The 20924-nt window shown below is 52.4% G+C and overlaps 1 protein-coding gene across 1 annotated transcript in view; it reads left to right on the top strand.

The window, feature by feature from the left end:
* Positions 1–20924, top strand: part of SLIT1 (slit guidance ligand 1) — a 170577-nt gene that overhangs the window by 110238 nt on the left and 39415 nt on the right. Inside the window, exons 5-18 of the mRNA XM_052660767.1 lie at positions 1782–1853; positions 2937–3008; positions 3589–3660; positions 4193–4356; positions 6717–6864; positions 7263–7334; positions 7789–7860; positions 10063–10134; positions 10853–10996; positions 18344–18507; positions 19141–19164; positions 19302–19446; positions 20074–20148; positions 20294–20437. Coding sequence (XP_052516727.1) covers positions 1782–1853; positions 2937–3008; positions 3589–3660; positions 4193–4356; positions 6717–6864; positions 7263–7334; positions 7789–7860; positions 10063–10134; positions 10853–10996; positions 18344–18507; positions 19141–19164; positions 19302–19446; positions 20074–20148; positions 20294–20437 — 1440 coding nt within the window. The remainder of the gene's footprint in view (positions 1–1781; positions 1854–2936; positions 3009–3588; positions 3661–4192; positions 4357–6716; positions 6865–7262; positions 7335–7788; positions 7861–10062; positions 10135–10852; positions 10997–18343; positions 18508–19140; positions 19165–19301; positions 19447–20073; positions 20149–20293; positions 20438–20924) is intronic.

Genomic DNA, 20924 nt, shown 5'->3' with positions numbered 1-20924 from the left:
TGCCAGGCTTGGCTGAAGGGCGAACTGCTACCTGGGACAGAGACAGGCTGGTTAGATGAAGCCAGACACAACTGAAATGTAGTTAGGGAGGAGAGGAGAGTCTATGTTGCAGGCTTGAGATGCCTTCTTTCAAGGAGAAAGTGAGCAGGGAAGGTGGGGTGTGATGGTGACAAAGCTCCTTGAGACCGCAGGTGCTTGGGGCGGGTTAGGCGGCTGGGGGCAGAAGGGGCTGGGGTTTTGAGAGAAGGGAGCTCAGAGATGTTGGCTCACACTCTGTCTGGGGGGGCAGGGTTTTAGGGGCAGCTGTTCCCCCACTTTGCACACAGGAAACTAGGGCTCAGGAGGAAAAAGGGTAGACCCAGATTCAAAGCCAGGAAGTGGGGAGATGGGATTCGAACCAGCCTTTCTGAGGTCAGGACCCCGTGCACTCTGCTTCAGCACTTCTGTTTCATTGTCTCAGCCAGAAAAACTCAGGCCAAGGGGAGTAGTTCCCACAGCTTAGGGAATTCCCAATGAGGAGCCCTGTGGGCTGAGTTCTTGGGGCTCAAGGTAAACCCTGAGGCTCATGGGTTGAATGGCTGAAAGGAAGGAAATGGTCAAAGCCCCATGGATCTAGCCCAAAAGGAGGGTCTGAGGTCTGCCGAACTGTCCCACATAGGGTCCTGAATTGGGACCAGCAGCCCAGGCCATCAGAGATTGTCAGAAATCAGCTGCAGTGGCTAGGGAGGTTCTGGGACCTGGCTGCTAGGTTCAGCTTCTGGAGCACTCCCCCTACCCCCACCCCACCTCCACCAGCTTTTTTCCCTTAAAGAAGCTGCCTAACTTCTCTGAGCCTCCCTCTCCCACTTCCTGCAATGGGGATGGTGATCGTATTTGGCCCACACTGTGATGTGCTGGGCGGGGCAGGGGTTGGGGGCGGTTGTTATCCCCACTGTGGGAAGCAAAGGGGCATTTATAAAGTCTGCAGTGAGGCTTGAGAGAGGGAGGAGAGGCAAGTGGACAGGAGCCTGAGGCCCAGTCCTGCCATGGAAGGGGAGGCTGGTTTGCTAAGTCTATGCAGTGCCTTCTCTCTCACTTCAGGATGTTAATAAGGGGAAGGTGATGAAGTCCTGGATGGTCCCTGCCCTCCACGCCTCAGGGCTAGGATGCAGTCCTGCGTTCCCTAGGTGGGCATGCTTAGTCCCCAGGTGGGCCCAGGCTTAATAGCAGCCCTGGTCACCGCCGACCCCAAGACCGCAGCACCTGGAGTCAGCTCCAGCCTGGAGTTCATGACCTAGGTGGGCTCCCTACCGCTGGGTTACCTGGGGTCCAGCTGTGCCTTCTTCTGGAGCTTCCGTTCCTGCTCAGTAAAACACAGAGAGAGCTATCAGAAGACTCTCTACAGGTCTGGGGCCGCTGGGGGCTCTGTCGAGAAGCCCCTGCTCTTTCCTTTGCAGCCCTGGAGGATGCCTCGGGGCCAAGTTGACTCCCGCGGATCTGGCGTAAAGGGTTGGGAGCTGGTGGAGCTGATCTCTGACCACTGCCCCAGGCTGCACCCTCCAGCTGCAAACCCTCTGCCCAGAAAAGAGGCAGTGGTGGGGGCCTGAGCTCTGAGTCGTTCATTCATTCATTTGACAAATGTTTGCCAGTGATCTTTGTGTGCTGAGCACTGTCCCACGTGCCAGGACACAGCTCTGTCTGGTCTGGGTAATGTCTGGCTCGCTTGACCTCCCTGGCTCTTCAGGGTGCTCTGGAGAAATGTTTCTGATTATTTTTTTCTCCCTCTGGCTTTGTCCTCACAGGGACCTAAGTGAGAACACCATCCAGGCCATCCCCAGAAAGGCTTTCCGTGGAGCTACAGATCTCAAAAATTTGTGAGTATAAGCCTGAGAGGGAAGGGGGCTTGGGGCTGCAGGGCCACCCCTGGCAGCATCCTGATGGGTCTTCCTGAGCCCAGGCAGCCAGGGAGCTGGTCTGGGCTCTGAGATGGCTCATGCCAGCATGGTTTTCTGGAACAATCTGGGGTGGGAGATGCCCATATTGAAGGCATTTCATCAGCCTTGGGGGACCCAGTTAAAAGGAGTGTCATCAACGGTGGGATTCTTGTTACATTGAAATGAACAGTCTCTGTGCCCTTGCCCTTCGGCGGGTGGGGAGAGTTGGGTTTGACTGTCCCCTTTTTTTTTTGGCAGTCTAAATTGTATAAGCTGTTGCAAGTCAGTTAATTTCACTGAGCCTCTATATATTGTTCTGCAAAATGGGGGCATCATATTTATGTCACAAGCTTGCTCTGAGTTTGAAACGAGACCTGGAGATGAATACACTCTGTTGAATGCTGTGTAAATGTAATGGTTTATTCCTATTATTTGTATTTATTCTAGTCCAAGTTTAAAACTCCACCCCACCCCAGGTCTGACTGCTGTAGTGATAGCAAATGCCTGGCATGCTTGTCACCCTCCTCCTACTCCTGGTGCCTGTAGTAGACATTGGTAATCGATCACTGCATTCTTCCCCAAGGAGCCCAATCACATCTTAAGTTTATTCTGGACACAGCAGGCCAGGTAGCTGCCTTGAGTCGGTATCTCTCAGCCCTCAGGCTGAAATCTGTTTGCCAGCTCTGGCTGCGACGGCTCCTATGATAGACTCTCGTTTTACAGCTGCCAGCTCCCTCTAGGTGGTCTCTAAAGTGGAGGAGACCAGGAGATGTGGTCTCCAGGAGATGTGCAAGGTTGGGTAGAGGGAAATAATATAACTCTTGCTTATACTTACTGTTTTAAAAATAAGAAAGACTTTAAGCTTTTATTAACGATTACCAGTTGGATCGCTGTGTGTGTACTGGACAAACGATTGGGGTCAGGCCTCTGTGTTTGGAACTAGTGGAGCGCTGGGTGGAATGCTGGGTCATCCCTGCCATAGGTAACATGCTGTCCTCTCTACCACGTTCCTTTGCTTCACAGACAGCTAGACAAGAACCAGATTGGCTGCATTGAGGAAGGCGCTTTCCGGGCTCTGCGGGGGTTAGAGGTGCTGTAAGTAAAGCCTAGGAAGGGTGGCAAAGGGAGGAGAGCAAGCTGACATAGGCCTCAGGGACCCAGCAGCTGCGCGGAAGGCGGGGGTACCTGGGGGGTGGGCTCTAGGCCAGGACTTGCTGCCCGCGGACAGAAGGGCTCGTGCTCGTGGGAGCCTGCCTGTGGCAGCATGACCCAGGCTTAAACTGCTTGTGATGAAGCCCCAGCGTGAGTGGCTATGTCTCTCCAGAGTTTCTAACACACAAGGCCGGAATGGCTCCTCTTCCTCCCTCTGTCTGTGTGAGCCCCACGCTTTCTTCCAAGCCAGCCAGAGCCTGCACCCATCCTCCCCTCCTGGCTCCCCGCCCCCTTCCTACCAGCCTCAGAGTTTATGGCACAGCTGCCTCTTTGTCACTGTCCCAGCTCAGGGTTTTCCTCTGAATGTGGCTCTCTGGCATAACCCCTGGGGTCCAGCCCAGCGCTGGTCCCTTGCGGGTGAACCGTGAGCGCAGTGTGAGAGAGAAGCCAGGTCCCCCCATTCCCACACAGCTTCCTGCTGGGCTGATGCTAAGTGACCTTGGTTCCCGCCTCCCCCACTCAGGACCCTGAACAACAACAACATCACCACCATCCCGGTGTCCAGCTTCAACCACATGCCCAAGCTGCGGACCTTGTGAGTCAGCCCGAGGCGCCCGAGAGCACAACGCCCAGCTGGGAAGGTGTTGGGGCTCGGGGTGGGGGTGGGGAGAGCTCAGCCTCCTCTGCCACCCCAGAGGTCACCCCAGGGCGGGGGCTGAGTGGAGCTGGGGGAGGGGGAGTGATCTAAAAGGGAAGGACATTGAATGTCTTTTACGTTTGATGTTTCCCTCGGACAGCAGATAATTTGTTTTGGGGTTTGAAGGTGAGTTAAGTGATATGGGGGAGGGTGTCTGTGAGCTCAGTGAGCGTGTCCTCATGGGGCACACTCTAGCCAAAGGGCTGCCCCCAGTGCTGGGAGAGGAGGGAGGCTTCCCCCTGCCCAAATAATCTCCAAGCTGGGGCCTGAGCTGCGAAGCTGGCTGGGTGTAGGCTGTACCCCAACCGAGTGGAGTGCCAGGGGCTTGACCCCCTACCCCTGCTGAGTGGAGGGGCTCCGCCTCAGTGTTTCCAGGGGCTGGGGACCCAGGTTGGTTGTGAGCCTCCCTGTCCTCGCCCATCCCCTGCAGCCGCCTGCACTCCAACCACCTGTTCTGTGACTGCCACCTGGCCTGGCTATCCCAGTGGCTGAGGCAGCGGCCAACCATCGGGCTCTTCACCCAGTGCTCGGGCCCCGCTGGCCTGCGCGGCCTCAACGTGGCCGAGGTCCAGAAGAGTGAGTTCAGCTGCTCAGGTGGGTGCCGGCCCTGCTGGGGCTCTCAGACCCCCATCCCCTGCCTCCTGCCCGCCTCCTGTTCCCGCCCAGGGCCTCCTGTCACCACGCATTCCCATCTGGGCCACCCAAGATCCCCTGTCCTCATCCGTGGACGCCTCTTGGACCACACGCCATCTGCTACGCTCACCCACTCTCTCCTGTCCAGACTCACTGCCTCCTGTCCTCAGTCACCTCCTTCTCTCAAGCATTGCCTTTGTCTCCACGCATCACCTCCCGCCTCCACTGTGTTTCCCCTCTGGTCCCCACCAGCAGTCCTTTCCTATTGCCTGCCCCTTGTCCCTCTGCCCCATCCCTTCTACTCAATGCCTCGCTTTTGCTTCTTCCCAGTGCTGCCAGCCCTTTCCTCCCTCCCCCACCTCCAGCCCATCAACCCCCACCCCTCACTTCCTCCACTCCTTGCCCCCTCCTATTCCTGCCTCTCTCTTCCCTCATTGTGCTACTTTGAAAAGTCATTGAATTGGACCTAAAGCCTCGGTTTGAGGCGAGATTGCTGGGAAAATCCCATGGTCGGAGGACTCTGGTGGGCTGCAGTCCATGGGGTCGCTAAGAGTTGGACACGACTGAGCGACTTCACTTTCACTTTTCACTTTCATGCATTGGAGAAGGAAATGGCAACCCACTCCAGTGTTCTTGCCTGGAGAATCCCAGGGACGGGGGAACCTGGGAGCTGCCGTCTACGGGGTCGCACAGAGTCGGACACAACTGAAGCGACTCAGTAGCAGCAGCAGACTCCAGAGCCTGTACCTCCATCTTCCACTGGGGGTCCTGTGAGGGCCTCCTTTCCGGCCACCTCGCCTCCTGTCTGGTCCTTCCAGTCTCCACACTGCAACCAGAAAAACCTAAAGGGACGGACAAATCTGGACTGGTTACTGTTGCTTCATCCTAACCCGGCCTCCTGGTGCTCCTAGTAGAGTCCAAGCTGGCCTCCGGCTCCTCGAGGCTGGGCCAGGCCATCTCTGCCTCCTCCATCTAGTGGCCTCCTCGCTCTTCCATCCCCGGGGACTCATCTCCGCCCTTCCCGGGAGCAGGTGCCTCCCACCTTGGCCTCCTGGCAGGCTGCTCCCCTGCTGGGTACTCCCTCCCCGCCTTGCTGCCCTGCCTGGTCCTCACCCTGCAGAGCCCCAGGTGGGACTTCTGTGGGCTGGTTGCAAGGTGCATGAGCACATGGGAGCCTGCGCCATATTCTCTGGTCATTTCTTAGCGCTTTGCTCACGCTCGACACAGAGATAGATGCTCAGGGAATGTTCACTGAGTAAGTGACCAGCTCACAGATTCATGACAGGGGATCAGATGCTGCCCATTTCTCCCGAGCCTGTGGACCCGAGCCCACCAGTCACACAGAGGTTGGCGTCCTGTCCTCAGCATGAAGCTGGGGATGGGGTGGGGTGGCTGTCTCCTCCTCCTCAGCACCGGTGCCCCTGTGCTCAGGGCTGCTGTGTGTGTGAGACACGACCCTGCAGCTCCAGGCTGGGGATGTGCGTGTGTTATGCAAAACACAGGGCTGAGAATAGCCAAGCAGTTTCTTTCCTGATATCCCAAAGTTGGAGATCACCTGCATGTCCACCAGCAAGAGACTGGATTAGCCAGTGATGGCAGAGCCATACAGCAGACCACGACTCAGCAATGAAAAAGAAACAACTGTGTACTCATACAGTATAATCGGCGAATCTCAAAAATTTTACCTTGAGTGAAAAGAAACCAGATGTAAGAGAGCCTGCGGTCTGGTTTTGCTCAGGTCCACAGACAAGCAGAACAAATCTTTGGTGAGAGATCTCAGAACACTAGCTACCTCGGGGAAGGCACATGAGGGAAACTTCTTGAGTGATAGAAATATTCCATGTTGAGGGGGTGGCTCTGTGACCGTATCCATATGCGGGAATTGGATCAGTTCTACACTAAAGACGGTACACTCGGTATGAGTGATATAGCAGTGTTAAAACACATGGGCCCTTACATCAGACACCGGGCTTCACCCTGAACGCACCACTCATTAGCGGTGTCACTTGCACAGACTGATATCGAGGACTCCATCTTCTTACCTGGAAAGTGGCCACGATGAGATCATGCTCTTTGCAGGGTTGTGCAGTAGGAGTCAATGAGATGTTACACACACAACCCTTATCACAACATGTGGCACAGAGTATGCACTGGAAAAATATGGTCCTTCTTATATTCAAGCCAGAAGTGTCCACTGACTCGGACTAGAGCCCAGAGCTTCAGAACTGAGGCTAGGATTTCTTAGTGTGCAATTCACACCCTCACGCGGCAGAGTTAGGTTCAGAGTCAAGTTCAGCAAACGTTGGGCGCTGTTTCCGCAGGCCAGGGGGAGGCGGGGCGCGCGCCTTCCTGCACCCTCTCCTCCGGCTCCTGTCCGGCCATGTGCGCCTGCAGCAACGGCATCGTGGATTGTCGTGGCAAAGGCCTGACCGCCATCCCCGCCAATCTGCCCGAGGCCATGACAGAGATGTGAGTACAGGCAGGGCCGGCCAGGCTCTGGTGGTCCAGGGAGGAGCCAGAGCAGGCACTACCCCAAGGCCCCTCTACACTTTGCCTCAGTTGGGCTGAGCTCTCTGCCCAAGGCTGGCACTCTGGAAGGTTGGGGAGGGGTGTCCCTCTGTGGTTCATCTGTCCAGCCCAGCTGGGCCAGTCTGTAGAATTGGTTTCTTAGTATTAACATCACACATGAGCCCCTTTCAGCCACACCAGCTTGGGATAATGGCACTCAAAACCAGCTCCTTTTCTCTGCTATAGCCCCCCTACTCCAGATGAGGATGGGAGCAGGGACTGATGGGTAAAGGGCCTGGTTTCAACAACTTGGATGGGGCGACCTGCCCTAGTCCTTCTTCTGTGTTTTCTCTCTGCAGCCGGCTGGAGCTCAATGGGATCAAGTCCATCCCCCCGGGGGCCTTCTCTCCCTACAGAAAGCTGCGGAGGATGTGAGTGCCTTCTGCTGTTTCCTGGGGGTCAGCATGGGGCAGAGCCCAGACAAAGCATGCCACTGCCCTGGGCAGGTGCTGACTCTGCCTCCCATGGCTGTGCGCAGGGCCAAGCCATCACCTGGCCTTCCTCCCAGGCTCATCTGTGACGTAGCGATGGTGGTGGTGCCACCTGCTTGAAGGGTTGTCATGAGGCCTAAGAGGATGCTGAGTCCGAGTCTGGCACATGACCAGAACTGACTGTCATGCTCCCATTTCAGCTTGGGCACCAATAGGAGCAATTGAGGCTGTGAGGGGTGTGTGTTGGGTTGCCCCCTGTGATGGATATGGCCCTTCTCTTTCCTAATGTCAAAGAAACTTCTGCCCTCCCATAGTATCTGGGAGGCAGGGGGCAGGCAGGGCTCGTTGGCCATTGAGGGATTCAGCCACCCTCTCTCCTTTGCTCACCTTGCAGAGACTTGAGCAACAACCAGATCTCGGAGATTGCTCCTGATGCCTTCCAGGGCCTCCGGTCCCTGAACTCGCTGTGAGTAGCAGTGCCAAGGCTCTGCAGTGGTCCAGGGCATCGCCCCAGGGCACCTCTGGTGGCTGTGAGAGAAGGAACATGTCACCACCCATCCAGCCTCAGTGGGTCTCCCTCTGGCTGCAGTGCCCAGGGTTGTTGTGCTCAGCTTTCCCTTCCTCTTTGTGGACCATCTGCAGCTGGGAGGGGGAGGAGGGAATCAAGGGCTGAGTGCATGGAAAAGCTAGGCAGAGCTGTTGCCCCTGGCAACGGTGATGCTCTTCCTTTTGCAGTGGGGATTTTCCCAGCATTCTTTGTGGCAGTCATCTGACTCAGTCCAACCTTCATGTTGGCCCTGCCTCCACACAGAGGCCCAGCACTCTTCTCCTAAGCATTCCCTGGGTTAGGGAATGGCAGCAACCACCAGCTCTAGTTGTGAAATCTGCCACAGCTTATCTTTTGTCCCAGACGTTCTCTGATCTCAGGCTGTGGTGGGTGATGGTGAAGACCGTGTTTCCTGCCTACCTGTTCCCTAACCCTGTCCAGTATTTCCCTTCCCTCAACAGTTTATTGGGGACCCATCAATCTACAAAACACTGTGTGGCATTGAAAATTAGTCTAGGAAATGTTGCTTCATCTTTCTTCTTCCAAGAACCCTTGCTTGCACTCCCCGGTTCACCTAGCCTCTCACTCCCTGAGGTCCCATGGTACATTGTCTCCAGAGAGTGAACTCAGGGTGCCCTGTAGTGAAGCAAGCTCCCTGTTGATGGGGGTTGTTCATCACTCTTGGAAATGAGTATTTTAACCTGTTCCTTGGCAAAACTGGACACATGCTTGGCATTGATTTGGGGCCTGGGAAGTGGAACAGAATGGGACTCCCTCCAGGGTACTACAGGAGGCTGTCAGTTCAGTGCCTTCCCTGTGCACCCTCTTCTCTTGGAATAGAATCCAAGGTAGTGAGTGGGGCCATTGTGAGTCACACAAAGTTGTGCAGTGTGCAGCCTGCACAGCTGTACTTGACAGCCTGGTGATGGGTCACTATCACTGGCTGAGATCAGATCCTGAAGATGGCTGCTAAAATGCAGGGTCTTCTTCAGAAAAGTGAATAAATCACCTCCTAAATTGGAACATGACATCTAAGCCATCTAAGTGGGTTCCTCTCACGCCTCCTCACTATATAGGAACTTTCACGCTGAGGTCATGCAAAAAGATCCCCTTGATAATGTCCACCTTGCAGGCCCTGACCTGTCTCCCTGCCTCAATTCCCACCCATTCCATTCCCCACCCAGCAGATGGAGGGAGCTTTCCAAATCAGATCATGTCTCAGAGGCCTCCTGGTGCTGACTGGCTAAGATTCGAGCTACAGTGCACTTTGTTTCCTTCACCCAAACCATACTGAAGCTGTCCACTCGGGCCAGCCTGGAACCTGCTTAGCTCCCACTGTGCCCTCCTCCAAGAGAGATCTCAAAGAGAGAGCACACTGCTCCTACTCAGATGGAGTGTTTCCAGGAGTGCCTGGAGGGGTGGGAGGGTGCCTCCAGGTCTCCATGACACTTCCACCGTCTGTCTGACCGCATTCCTGCCTGTGTGTCTTTTTTGAACATTTGTATTTTTTTCTGAGTATATGTGTAATTCATGTTCCATGAAGGAAACTTGGTAAATTCTAAGGCATAAAACAACCCATTTGCAATTCTGCCACCAATTCAAAGCCCAGCTAACACTTTGGTCTGTTTCCTTCTTGTGATAATATTTCATCTGTGCTGGAAAGTGTCGCTTGATGTTCTGGAGCTCATATACCGCATGTGCTGTCTGGGATCCCAGTTTTTGCCTGTAATTCTCTGAAAAAATGCTTTTTCCTGCCCTTGGGATTTTCTTCTCTCTGAAAAATCTCCTTTCGGATCCCTAACCAGGTTAATTTCCCATGAACGTCCCCGGAAGGGCCCTTTCGCAGGCTTCCATGGGATCCGTGCGTGAGGGTAGAGAGTGAGTGAGGGAGTGCTCTCGAAATGGGGGTCGCAGCTGCCGCAGGTCACCTTTGTGCTGATTAGGGGCCATGGCCCCTTCCCAGTGCACTTTACTGCCATCTACTGCCCGCTGCTTGGACAAGCCTGCACCGGCGGGACCAGTAGTGTGAAAGGCTTAGGGATGGTACCATCGTGCGGGCAGGGCTTGGAGAGCTGTGCGGGACAGTCCTCTAACTCTCCCTTTCCACTGCCTTCTTTCCAGGGTCCTCTACGGGAACAAGATCACAGACCTCCCCCAGGGCGTGTTTGGAGGCCTGTTCACCCTACAGCTCCTGTAAGGACCTAAATGCGAGTGACCTTGGGTGGGACCGATAGAGGGGTGCAGTATTCCTCCAGCCTCTCAGCCTGGCCCTTTCGGCCTCTTTGGGGTGTGGGACTCACTGGAGGCAAGGAGCTTGGGGGACGGCAGGCCTGGCAGGGCTGTGAGGGGCCAGAGAGGTGGATTCAGAGCTGATCGCAGGATGCCTGAGTGGAGAGGTCCCTGAGATGCAGCCTGCGTTCCTGAATGCTCACTGTTGCTGGGGACGGAGTTGTCTCCTCTGGGGGACACCCAGACCCTGGCCAGGCTCTTTGAACCATGAACGTTCAGGCAAGGTTCTCTCCCAGGACCCGAGACGCCCAGAAGCCAGACACTCCCTCTCAGCTGCCTGGGAAACCCAGCAGAAGGGAAGGCGGAGGATCCCCCAAATGCCTTTGGGAGGTGGCCTGGCCACTGTGCTCGCAGCTGTCCCAGAATCCCATGGGGCAGGCACCTCTAGCAGTACCTTGAAAGAGAGACACATGGGACTGAATGGTCCCTGTGCATAGAGAAGGCAGTCGGAGTTCTCAGCTCCTCTGCATGGAGTGGACATCCAGAGGGCCAGATCCCCTGCGCCTGCTGCTGCGGACTCCTTCCTGACCTAACGCATGGTCGGTGCCTAGGAAGGAGCCCAAGACGCGAGGTGTCCACGTCTGTGGCCCTCCCCTCACCACCTGCCTGGCTCTGCCCACAGGCTCCTGAATGCCAACAAGATCAACTGCATCCGGCTCGACGCCTTCCAGGATCTGCAGAACCTCTCACTGCTCTCCCTGTATGACAACAAGATCCAGAGTCTTGCTAAGGGCACCTTCACCTCCCTGCGGGCCATCCAGACCCTGTGAGTGCCCTCTTGCCCCTCCCGCACCCCAGCAGGTGGATCTCAGGCAGATAACAGCCTCTAGGTACAGGCAGGTATTCAAATTCCAGCTATGCCTCTTATTGGCTGTGTGGCCCTAAGCAAGTTAGTTAGCTTCTCTGGGGCTCAGTTTACTCATTCATAAAATGAGAACATCATCTTCACAGGGATGTTATGAGATAAAAAGGGATGTTTGTACAGAGCTTAGCTCATTTCAAATGCTTCTTAAATGTTGGCTACAATTTTTATTATTATTACTACCCATTGATTCTAAGACATGCGTTGTCTCCACAGTAACAGCTGTGGAATTGGATTGCATATTATACTTGATGGCTTATTTAATTGGCAGCATTTTGTTCTTTCTTGATGATACGTAAAATATTAATATTAGTACATCTTGCAATTGATAATGTCTTAAGTGAAAGACAGTGGCAGCAGTGATAATTATAAATTAAAGTTAGAGAGCAGAAATTCTAAGAGTTAGCTTTAATCTTTTATTATAGAAAACTAAAAGTATTTAAAAGTAGCACAGCAGACCTCCCAGTGCTTGTCTCCCAGCTTTAACTCACAGCCAGTCAATCTTGCTTCATCTATATGTCTCTCCTTTCATGCCTCCCAGACATCATTTATCATCAACACAAAATTCATACATATTTATAAAAGTCAAGAACTCTAAAAACACACAACACTCTTGTTATATCTAAAAATACAACAATTCTTTAAAATCATCAACTATCTAATTAATGTTCAAATTTCCAAATGTCTCCTACATATTATACAATTTTAAAAATAATTTGTTTCTGTCAGGATGTATATAAGGCCTATACATGCCCCGTTGGTGGAAGGGTAAATGGGTATGTCCATGGTGGAGAACAGCATGGAGGTTTCTCAAAAAGCTAAAAATAGAACTCCCATATCACTCAGCAGTTCAACTCTGGGTGTATATCCAAAAGAACCAAAAACACTAATGCAATACGTTACACCCCGATGTTCATAGCAGCACTGTTTATAATACCCAAGATATGGAAGCAACCTAAGTGTCCAAGAGAACATGAATGGCTAAAGAAGATATGCTATAAACACAATGGAATACTACTCAGCCACAAAAAAGAATGAAATTTTACCCTTTGCAGCAACCACAGGTGGACTTAAAGAGCACTATCCTAAGTGAAATAAGTCAGAGAAAGACAAATATTCTGTGATATCACGTACATGTGGAGACTAAAGAACACAACAAATTAGTGGTTATAATGAACAAGAAGTAGGCTCACAGATACAGAGAACAAACTAATGGTTACCACCGGGGGCAGAGGGGAGGGGAAACGCAGGGATAGGGGAGAGGGAGGCACAAACTGAGGATGCCAACACAGGGAATATAGCCAATATTTTGTGGTAACTATGGAAAGTAACATTTAAGAACTGTATAAAAATAAAATTTTAAATAAAGAGCATTTTAAAATCCTCTCCCTTATGAATAAATAAATAAGGTCTATGCGATATAATTGACTGATATTTGTTGGTGTACCGCTTAAATTGTTTCTAACCTATAGGTATCCTCTCCATCTCCTTTTCCCTTGCACTTGTTTTTTGAAGACACGGCTTTTCTGGATTTGTAGAGTTCCCCACAGTCTGGACTTGCTGACTTCATCCCCTATGGTGTCATTTCACATGTTTCTCTGTTCTATGTCTGCAAATAGAAAGTTTCATCTCGGAGCTTGCATGAGGCTCGGCTGTTTTTTCTTTTTCTGGCAAGATGACCTCATTGTATTGTGTACTTTCATCAGGAGGCTCACGATATCTGATTTTCTTTCTTTTTTAATAAACACCGCCACTGATTTCAGTTTCTAGACCCACTCTTTTATTAGGGGTCCTGAAGTGGTGATATGATAATTTTAACATTCTTTCTCCATTTGATAATGCTGGTGCAGTTGTGCCTTTACAAAAAGTTCTTATCTTTTAGGTGGAACGCTTCTGTACAGGGAAACTTCTACTCTTTGGTTAGACTCAGGCACTGCATTCCACATCTTTAGCTGTGAGCCTGCAGCTTGACTTGGCGTGCTGACCCATGGGTCCTTGATGTGTGCCTGCTGGGCACTTATTCATATTACCACAGCCGCTGTTGTCGTTCTCACCCCCACCACTGTTCACCCCCTGGGCAGTGCTCTCCATCAGCTAAGATCTGCATGGAGGCTGGGAAACAGACCAAGTAGAAGACACAGCTCCTGCTCCCTGGGGACCCTGCATGTCAGCAGGGATGTCGGCCACAAAGACAGACTCATTAGAGCTCAGGCACCCGCCTGCAGCCCACTCCTGCTAATTAACTTATGTATAGCCAGGGAGAGAGGGAAGGAACACCATGAGGAAATCTTGCCAAGCATGTGAAATTAGAGGCCGTGGAGAGACATGGGCAAGATGGGTTATTTTACAAAGCTGGCAGAACATCCGAGAGCAATGCAGTAAGGAGATCTCAGGGCTGGGGACCCACGCACGGGAAAGGCTTGCAGATAGGGAATGGGACTGAGGATCTCCTGTGAAGTGCTGTCTCGCTTTCAAGGTGGAAGTGTTTCATCAAATAGATTGTGCTCACGGGAAGTGGATTCTGTCTGTGTCCATTTACCTGGCTGGATTTCAAGGGGGCTTCTGCCCTCCTGGACACTGTACCTGAGATCTTGGCCACTGCCATGAAGGCACAGAGCTGGAGCTGCGTGTTAGAAGAGGAAGGTTTCCCATAGGTAGAGGTGATAGCAGTATTAATATTGATCACATTACTGATAATTAATCACTGTTTATTAATCACCCCTGGCCACCCCAGGCCACTATTCTTTGTGTGTATTATCTTAACACAATAACCTATGGAGTAGGTGCCTTACTTCTAAGAAACTGAGGCAGAGATAGACCGACCCAAGGTCACCTAACACCTAGTAGAGCAGGCATTTGTCTTTGGGTATCTCTTCACCAGCACTGAGAAATTAAGTAGCTTGCCCCCAGATTGTGCTTTTTCCCTAAGAATGTGTGTGTTAGTTGCTCAATCATGTCTGACTCTTTGTGACCCAGTGGACTGTAGCCCCCCAGGCTCCTCTGTCCATGGAGTTCTCTAGGCAAGAATACTGGAGTGGGTAGCCATTCCCTTCTCCAGAGGATCTTCCCAACCCAGGGATTGAACCCGTATCTCCTGCATTGCAAGTGGATTCTTTACCGTCTCATTATTCAAGGCTGTAAAACAAAACTGAACTTCCACGAACAACTATTACATATTAACAACTGAAGTACAGTTCAGAACAAGAGTGAAAGAAATGCAAACCCAAGGTACAATCAGATAGTCTTATTATAGCCTTGGTTAGTTAAACCCTTGGCAGAGTCTTATGTCAGAACCAAGCAGATTTAAACTCACCAAATCTTGCTGGATTTGTCGATAGCTCTGATATCAGTGGCTGAGGGCCCTGTGTCACAGTATTGATTTTGTAGTTTTACTTGCCCCAAGAGATTAAAAAAAAATTTTTTTTTAAAGCTTGGATGAGGTATAACTTACATACCATAAAATTGACCTGTTCTGGGTGTACAGTCTAATGATTTTTTAGTAAATTTACAGTTGTTCAACTATCACTACAATTCAATTTTAAAACATTTCCATTACCCCCCAAAATCCCTTGTGCCCATTTGCAATCAATTCCTATTTCCAGCCCATCCCCAGGCAATCACTAATCTAATTTCTGTCTCATAGATTTGTCTTTTCTAGATAGTTCACAAAAATGGACTCATATGATATATCATCTTTTGTGATTGAATTCTTTTGCTTCAGTTCAGTTCAGTCACTCAGTCATGTCTGACTCCTTGCAACCCTATGAACTGAAGCACGCCAGGCCTCCCTGTCCATCACCAACTCCCGGAATTCACTCACACTCACGTCCATCAAGAGAGTGATGCCATCCAGCCATCTCATCCTCTGTCGTCCCCTTCTCCTCCTGCCCCTAATCCCTCCCAGCATCAGAGTCTTCTCCAATGAGTCAACTCTTCGCATGAGGTGGCCAAAGTACTGGAGTTTCAGCTTCAGCATCATTCCTTCCAAAGAACACCCAGGACTGATCTCCTTTAGAATGGACTGGTTGGATCTCCTTGCAGTCCAAGGGACTCTCAAGAGTCTTCTCCAACACCACAGTTCAAAAGCATCAATTCTTTGGCGCTCAGCTTTCTTCACAGTCCAACTCTTACATCCATACACAATCACTGGGAAAACCATAGCCACTGGAAAAACCAGGCCATTTTGAATAATGCTGCTGTGAATATGCTATCTAGGTTGGTCATAACTTTCCTTCCAAAGAGTAAGCATCTTTTAATTTCATGGCTGCAGTCACCATCTGCAGTGATTTTGGAGCCCCAAAAAATAAAGTCTGACACTCTTTCCACTGTTTCCCCATCTATTTGCCATGAAGTGATGGGACCAGATGCCATGATCTTAGTTTTCTGAATGTTGAGCTTTAAGCCAACTTTTCACTCTCCACTTTCACTTTTATCAAGAGGCTTTTTAGTTCTTCCTCACTTTCTGCCATAAGGATGGTGTCATCTGCATATCTGAGGTTCTTGATATTTCTCCTGGCAATCTTGATTCCAGCTTGTGCTTCTTCCAGCCCAGCGTTTCTCATGATGTACTCTGCATAGAAGTTAAATAAGCAGGTGACAATATATAGCCTTGACGGACTCCTTTTCCTATTTGGAACCAGCCTGTTGTTCCATGTCCAGTCCTAACTGCTGCCTCCTGGCCTGCATAGCATAATGTTTTTGAGGTTCCTCCATATTTTAAGCATGTGTCAGTACTTGTTCTTTTTTGTTGCCAAATAATTTTCCATTTATGCACATTCTGTCTTTCCTTCCCAGTTTATGAACATCTGGGTCATTTCCACTTTGGGGCCATTTTGAATAATGCTGCTGTGAATATTTGCTCACACATCTTTGTGAAGACAGAAGGTTTCATTTCTCTTGGAATTTCTGGATGGCGTGGGAAATTTATGTTTAACTTTTGAAGAAACTGCCACTGTTTTCCAAAGTGGCTATACATATTTTCCATTCCCACCAGCAACGTTATGAAGGTTCCCATTTCTCTACATCCTTGCCCACACTTGGTATTGATTTTCTTTATGATTATAGCCATTCTAGTAGGTGTGAAATGGTAGTTCATTGTGGGTTTAATTTGACTAATGATATTGAGTGTCTGCCCCAAAGATTTTTAGTTGTGACACCTTAATGCATAATCCAAGAAAGAGACCGGGAATCAGTTTTCCCCTTTATCTTCCACTTTCAGAAATGTCCATGAAAAGAACTGTTGGGTAGCTTGTGCAGCCTATTTCTGAGTGTGCCTTTAACGAGATTGTTTTTTCCCAAACACGCTTTTATCCTCTTGAGCATTTTCTTTCCCCAGTTGCCCTCTCTTTACACCTGCTAAAAATTTGACTTTATGTCAAATACTTAGCTTTATACAGAAGTCACTTGCCTTGGTGGGTGGTTGCATTTTTATAGGCTGCCTTTGACACAAATAGCCTGTCTTTTAAAAAGTATGTATTCTACTCTGCACCCCTTGGACATTTTTAATACATGCTTGAATAACATAATTGAGTTGATTTTAAACAGAGTTTTCTGCCAAGATTGTGATAGAGGCAAGCAATTCTTTCAGGCAGAGGCTGGGTACTAAGGTACAGACAGATGTGACTGGCAGCAGGAACAATCCCAGAGTAACCCCGGAATCCTAGTGTGTTTCAGATTAACTACAAGTTCTGCCCCGGGGAGTCAGCAAGCACATCTCTGGGTAAATTGGCAGTTCAAATCAGGAAACAAACTATCCAGCAGAAGGCAGAAGGCGTGGGAGCGGTCTGGCAGGACTCAGGCAGGAAAGGGGGGCGGGCACTGCAAAGAAGAGTGAAGGGACAACCTGGCAGGGAAGGCTGTCACCATGCATCCTGACCAGTGACCAGAGGCTGGAGTCCGGGAAGGGAGGGGTGGAGAGAGAGTGGCCAAGTTCTGAGCTGAGTTGGGTGCAGATTCTAGGCAAGGGCTCGCCTCTCTGCTTGGAAAGCTCTGCACCCCAGCAGGGACCAATACGTAGACCACTGGAACTGATGGCAATACATGGAGGGAGAGTGGCCGCGGCATGGTGCGTCCTCTGAGCTGGTCACTGCAGAGGCGTTGGCTCTTGGGCACAGGAGCCAGGACAAGGGCTGGGTTCTTTCCTCCTGGCTGTCTCGGTGTAGATAGCAGGGTGTGCACTGCTCCACTGGCCCCGACACAGGTGGGCAAGCCGGCTGCTGGGAGGTTCAGAAGTGGCTGATCTGAGCCTGCAGGATGCGTGCTCAGCCATGTCCGATTCTCTGTAACACCATGGGCTGTGGCCAGCTGGGCTCCTCTGTCCATGGTGATTCTCCAAGCAAAAATACAGGAGTGGGTTGCCATGTCCTCCTCCAGAGGATCTTCCCACACAGGGATCGGACCCAGGTCTCCCACACTGCAGGTGGATACTTTACCCTCTGAGCCACCAGGGAAGCCCTGCAGAGTCTTTAGGGCCAAAGGGAAAGGCCCCCCTGTGGTCACTTACAGTGACCCGGGTGCTCTTAGCTGGTGTCACCTGTCAGCTGCCCCCTCCCCACATGTATCCTGCTGATAACGCAGGGAGCCAGTGAGAAGATGTGAGTGGCTCCCCAGTAAGTAGCTACTCAGCAATGCTTTCTGAATTTCCTATGTCAAGAGACGTCCTGTAAAACAGTCAAGGGGAGGCAGCCCCATGGCCTGGGCTGGGAATGGAGATTCCACTGAAAGCTGAGGGACCTGCAGCAGGTACTTGGAGACCTCCCATCCCAGCTGCAGGCGCAGCCTTGCCAGCCCGGTCACCACCCCCTCCTGACCGAGGCTGTGGGGGAGACACTGCTGCTGCCTGGGGCCACCGGGAGGGGACAGTCCAGGATGCATAGCTCCGGGGGCCCAAAGGCCCTTGAATGCTGACTGTCTTGGGTTCTAACGTCCTTTCCATCATCTCGCTCTTGCAAGGACAGGGGTACCCTGGCCGGTCTCTTTCTCCTGTCACAGCACAGAGGGAGGGACACGTGAGTAGGAGAGGGGACAGAGTGAGGCTTGAAGGGACAGCTGGAAGGTCCAGGGGGATGGAGGTCTGGCCCCACTGTGAGGCTCTGGCAGAGGGTGGGCGCCCCCAGGTGGTATCCCCAGGAGGTGCATTTCTCCGCTGGGGCCAGGTGGGCCCCGCCATGAGCTAGCAAGGCCCCATCCAGGTGGCCACCAACACAAGCAAGCAGCTTTGTCTTTCATCCCCAATCCGCTCCCTCTGGACAGGCATCTGGCCCAGAACCCCTTCATCTGCGACTGTAACCTCAAGTGGCTGGCAGACTTCCTACGCTCCAACCCCATCGAGACCAGTGGGGCCCGCTGTGCCAGCCCCCGACGCCTCGCCAACAAGCGCATCAGCCAGATCAAAAGCAAGAAGTTCCGGTGCTCAGGTAGTCATCCACCCGCCTTCAGTCTGCTCAGGGACCCTGAGGTGTTTCCTGGGTGATTCCAACAAGGGTGACTGGACCTCTCTGGACCCATGCTGGAGGGTGTAGGACCCACATTGTGGCCTTGGATCTACAGGTTCTCAGCCCTTGTCATACTGAGGCCGGGGGAGGAGGTGGAGCTGGCTGCAGGTCCCCCAGGGAGGACTGGCAAGAACCTAGGTTGCTCTACTCCCAGGACAGGGCTCTTTCAAGACTTAGGAAACACCCAGGAGGCCTGGGAACTCTCCTCAGAGAGATGGCTGCCTCGTCCAGGCTCTGGGGTGGCAGGGGGTCAGCCTCTGAGCCCAAATGCTATCCATTTACACCTGTGAACATTGTCGTGGTTTTGGGGCTCCCTGGGGGGGGGTTTACTTGGGGACGGTACCATCCCCATTCCCATCAGTCTGGGCAAGGAACATCCGTGCTCAGCAGCAAGACCTGCACACAGGAGCTGGGTGGGTGGGCTCCAGGGCCTTGATTTGCGACCCTAGCCTGGTTCCTGGGATGGCTTCTGCTGGGCAGCAGGGTGGGGGCCTGGGCTGTTCCTGCATGTCCTGGACAATCCCAGCATCATAGTGTTTCTCCTTCTCTCTTCAGCCAAAGAGCAGTACTTCATTCCAGGTAGGAGGGGGCACCAAGGCCAGCCCGGGTGGGATGGTGCCAGTGGGTGGGCAGGGGGCTGGGGCGGGCAGGCCAGGGTGGGCAGGGCAGGGCTGCTGGCAGCCCCTCTGCCCCCGGCCTCCGCCCTCTCACCGCAGGCACTGAGGATTACCAGCTGAACAGCGAGTGCAATAGCGACGTGGTCTGTCCCCACAAGTGCCGCTGCGAGGCCAGCATGGTGGAGTGCTCCAGCCTGAAGCTCACCAAGATCCCTGAGCGCGTACCCCAGGCCACGGCTGAGCTGTGAGGGTCTCCAGCCGCCCCACACCCTCAGCTGCCCCCCAGCTCCCACTGACCCTCCTGGGCCTTTTCTGGGTTTTCCTCTGCTGCAGCTTTATTTGGGGACCACTGGAGACCCCACCCCAGGAGCATGCCAGCTGCTGGCTCCGGCAGCGGGTGGCCCCTGAGCCCTGATTCCCAGTCCTACACACTCCCCCCACCCCCGCCCAGGGCAGTCTCTGGGCCCCAGAGCAGGTCACCAGCCTGAGCCAGGGCAGCTTCTCTCAGTCATGCTTTTGCTTTCTTTGTGGGGACCTGATTCCGTTAGCTCAAGTTGTAGTCTAAGCCATTCCTTTATTGTTCTTTCTTTAAAAATATAGATCTGTGCACATGTCTATGCATGTGTGTGGATACCTATACACGCCTGTTATTTACATATGTACATTTCATGGCATTCTTCATGTTAAAATTATCCCCCTTGTACCCCCCAGCACTTGGCCCAAACTTCCTTTGAAATAGGATCAATTCGCTCGGCCAGAGAAATTCTTCCAGGAGTCCCCTTTGTTTGAGTCCCAAATAATCTCAGTTTGGAAGATACTTTAATGTCTGTCCTTTATGGATGTATAAAGTTCCCTTCGTTGCCTCTTACAGACGGTTAAACAACAATGAGATTTCCATCCTGGAGGCCACAGGGATGTTTAAAAAACTCACCCATCTGAAGAAAATGTGAGTTACCCTTTGGCGGGAAGGTGCAGTCAGGAGGCTGGGCAGGATGGGGAAGGGAAATCCTCAGACCTCGTGGGGGTCAGGGCTCTATGCATGGGGACTGGGTGCAGGGAGGGGAGTCCTGAACTCCACAATCCTCTCCCAGCAATCTGAGCAACAACAAGGTGTCGGAGATTGAAGATGGGGCCTTTGAGGGCGCAGCCTCAGTGAGCGAGCTGCACCTGACCGCCAACCAACTGGAGTCCATCCGGAGCGGCATGTTCCGGGGCTTGGACGGCCTGAGAACGCTGTGAGTGTGCAGCCAGGGAGCAGGGGGGCAGGATCGGAGGCCAAGTCACAGCGTGGGCACCTGCGTTAAAGGGCAGGGAAGAGCGAGGGCGTGTCTCTACCCTAGCCCCAGGTTGCAGCAGTTGAGGGGCTGTGGCCGGGACCCTGGCTGATGTGTACCAAGTCATCAGATGCCGGTCACTGTGGCACGAGGCCTGTCTTCTTGTTCCCTGGGGTGTGGGGTTCATGGCAGGTGAGGGAATGGGGACGTCCTGTGATTGCCCTGCAGTCAGGCTGCGATATCACAGCACATCTGTTTAGTTCAGGAGTGGCCGGTGCTACAGAGGCAGGGACATGGCACAGAGGTGACTCAAGCGGGTGTAGGTGGGAGTCTGGGACCCCATGACTCAGAGCCCAGGCAGAGCTCTCCAGACGTCGGGAACCAGCCACTCCCCCAAGACTCTGCAGGGAGCGCCTATCTCGGTCCAGGCAGCAGCAGCTCTTCAGGT

The sequence above is a fragment of the Budorcas taxicolor genome, chromosome 23 (assembly GCF_023091745.1).
Source record: "Budorcas taxicolor isolate Tak-1 chromosome 23, Takin1.1, whole genome shotgun sequence".
In the NCBI taxonomy this organism is placed as follows: domain Eukaryota; kingdom Metazoa; phylum Chordata; class Mammalia; order Artiodactyla; family Bovidae; genus Budorcas; species Budorcas taxicolor.
This window is presented reverse-complemented; position numbering and strand designations above follow the sequence as displayed.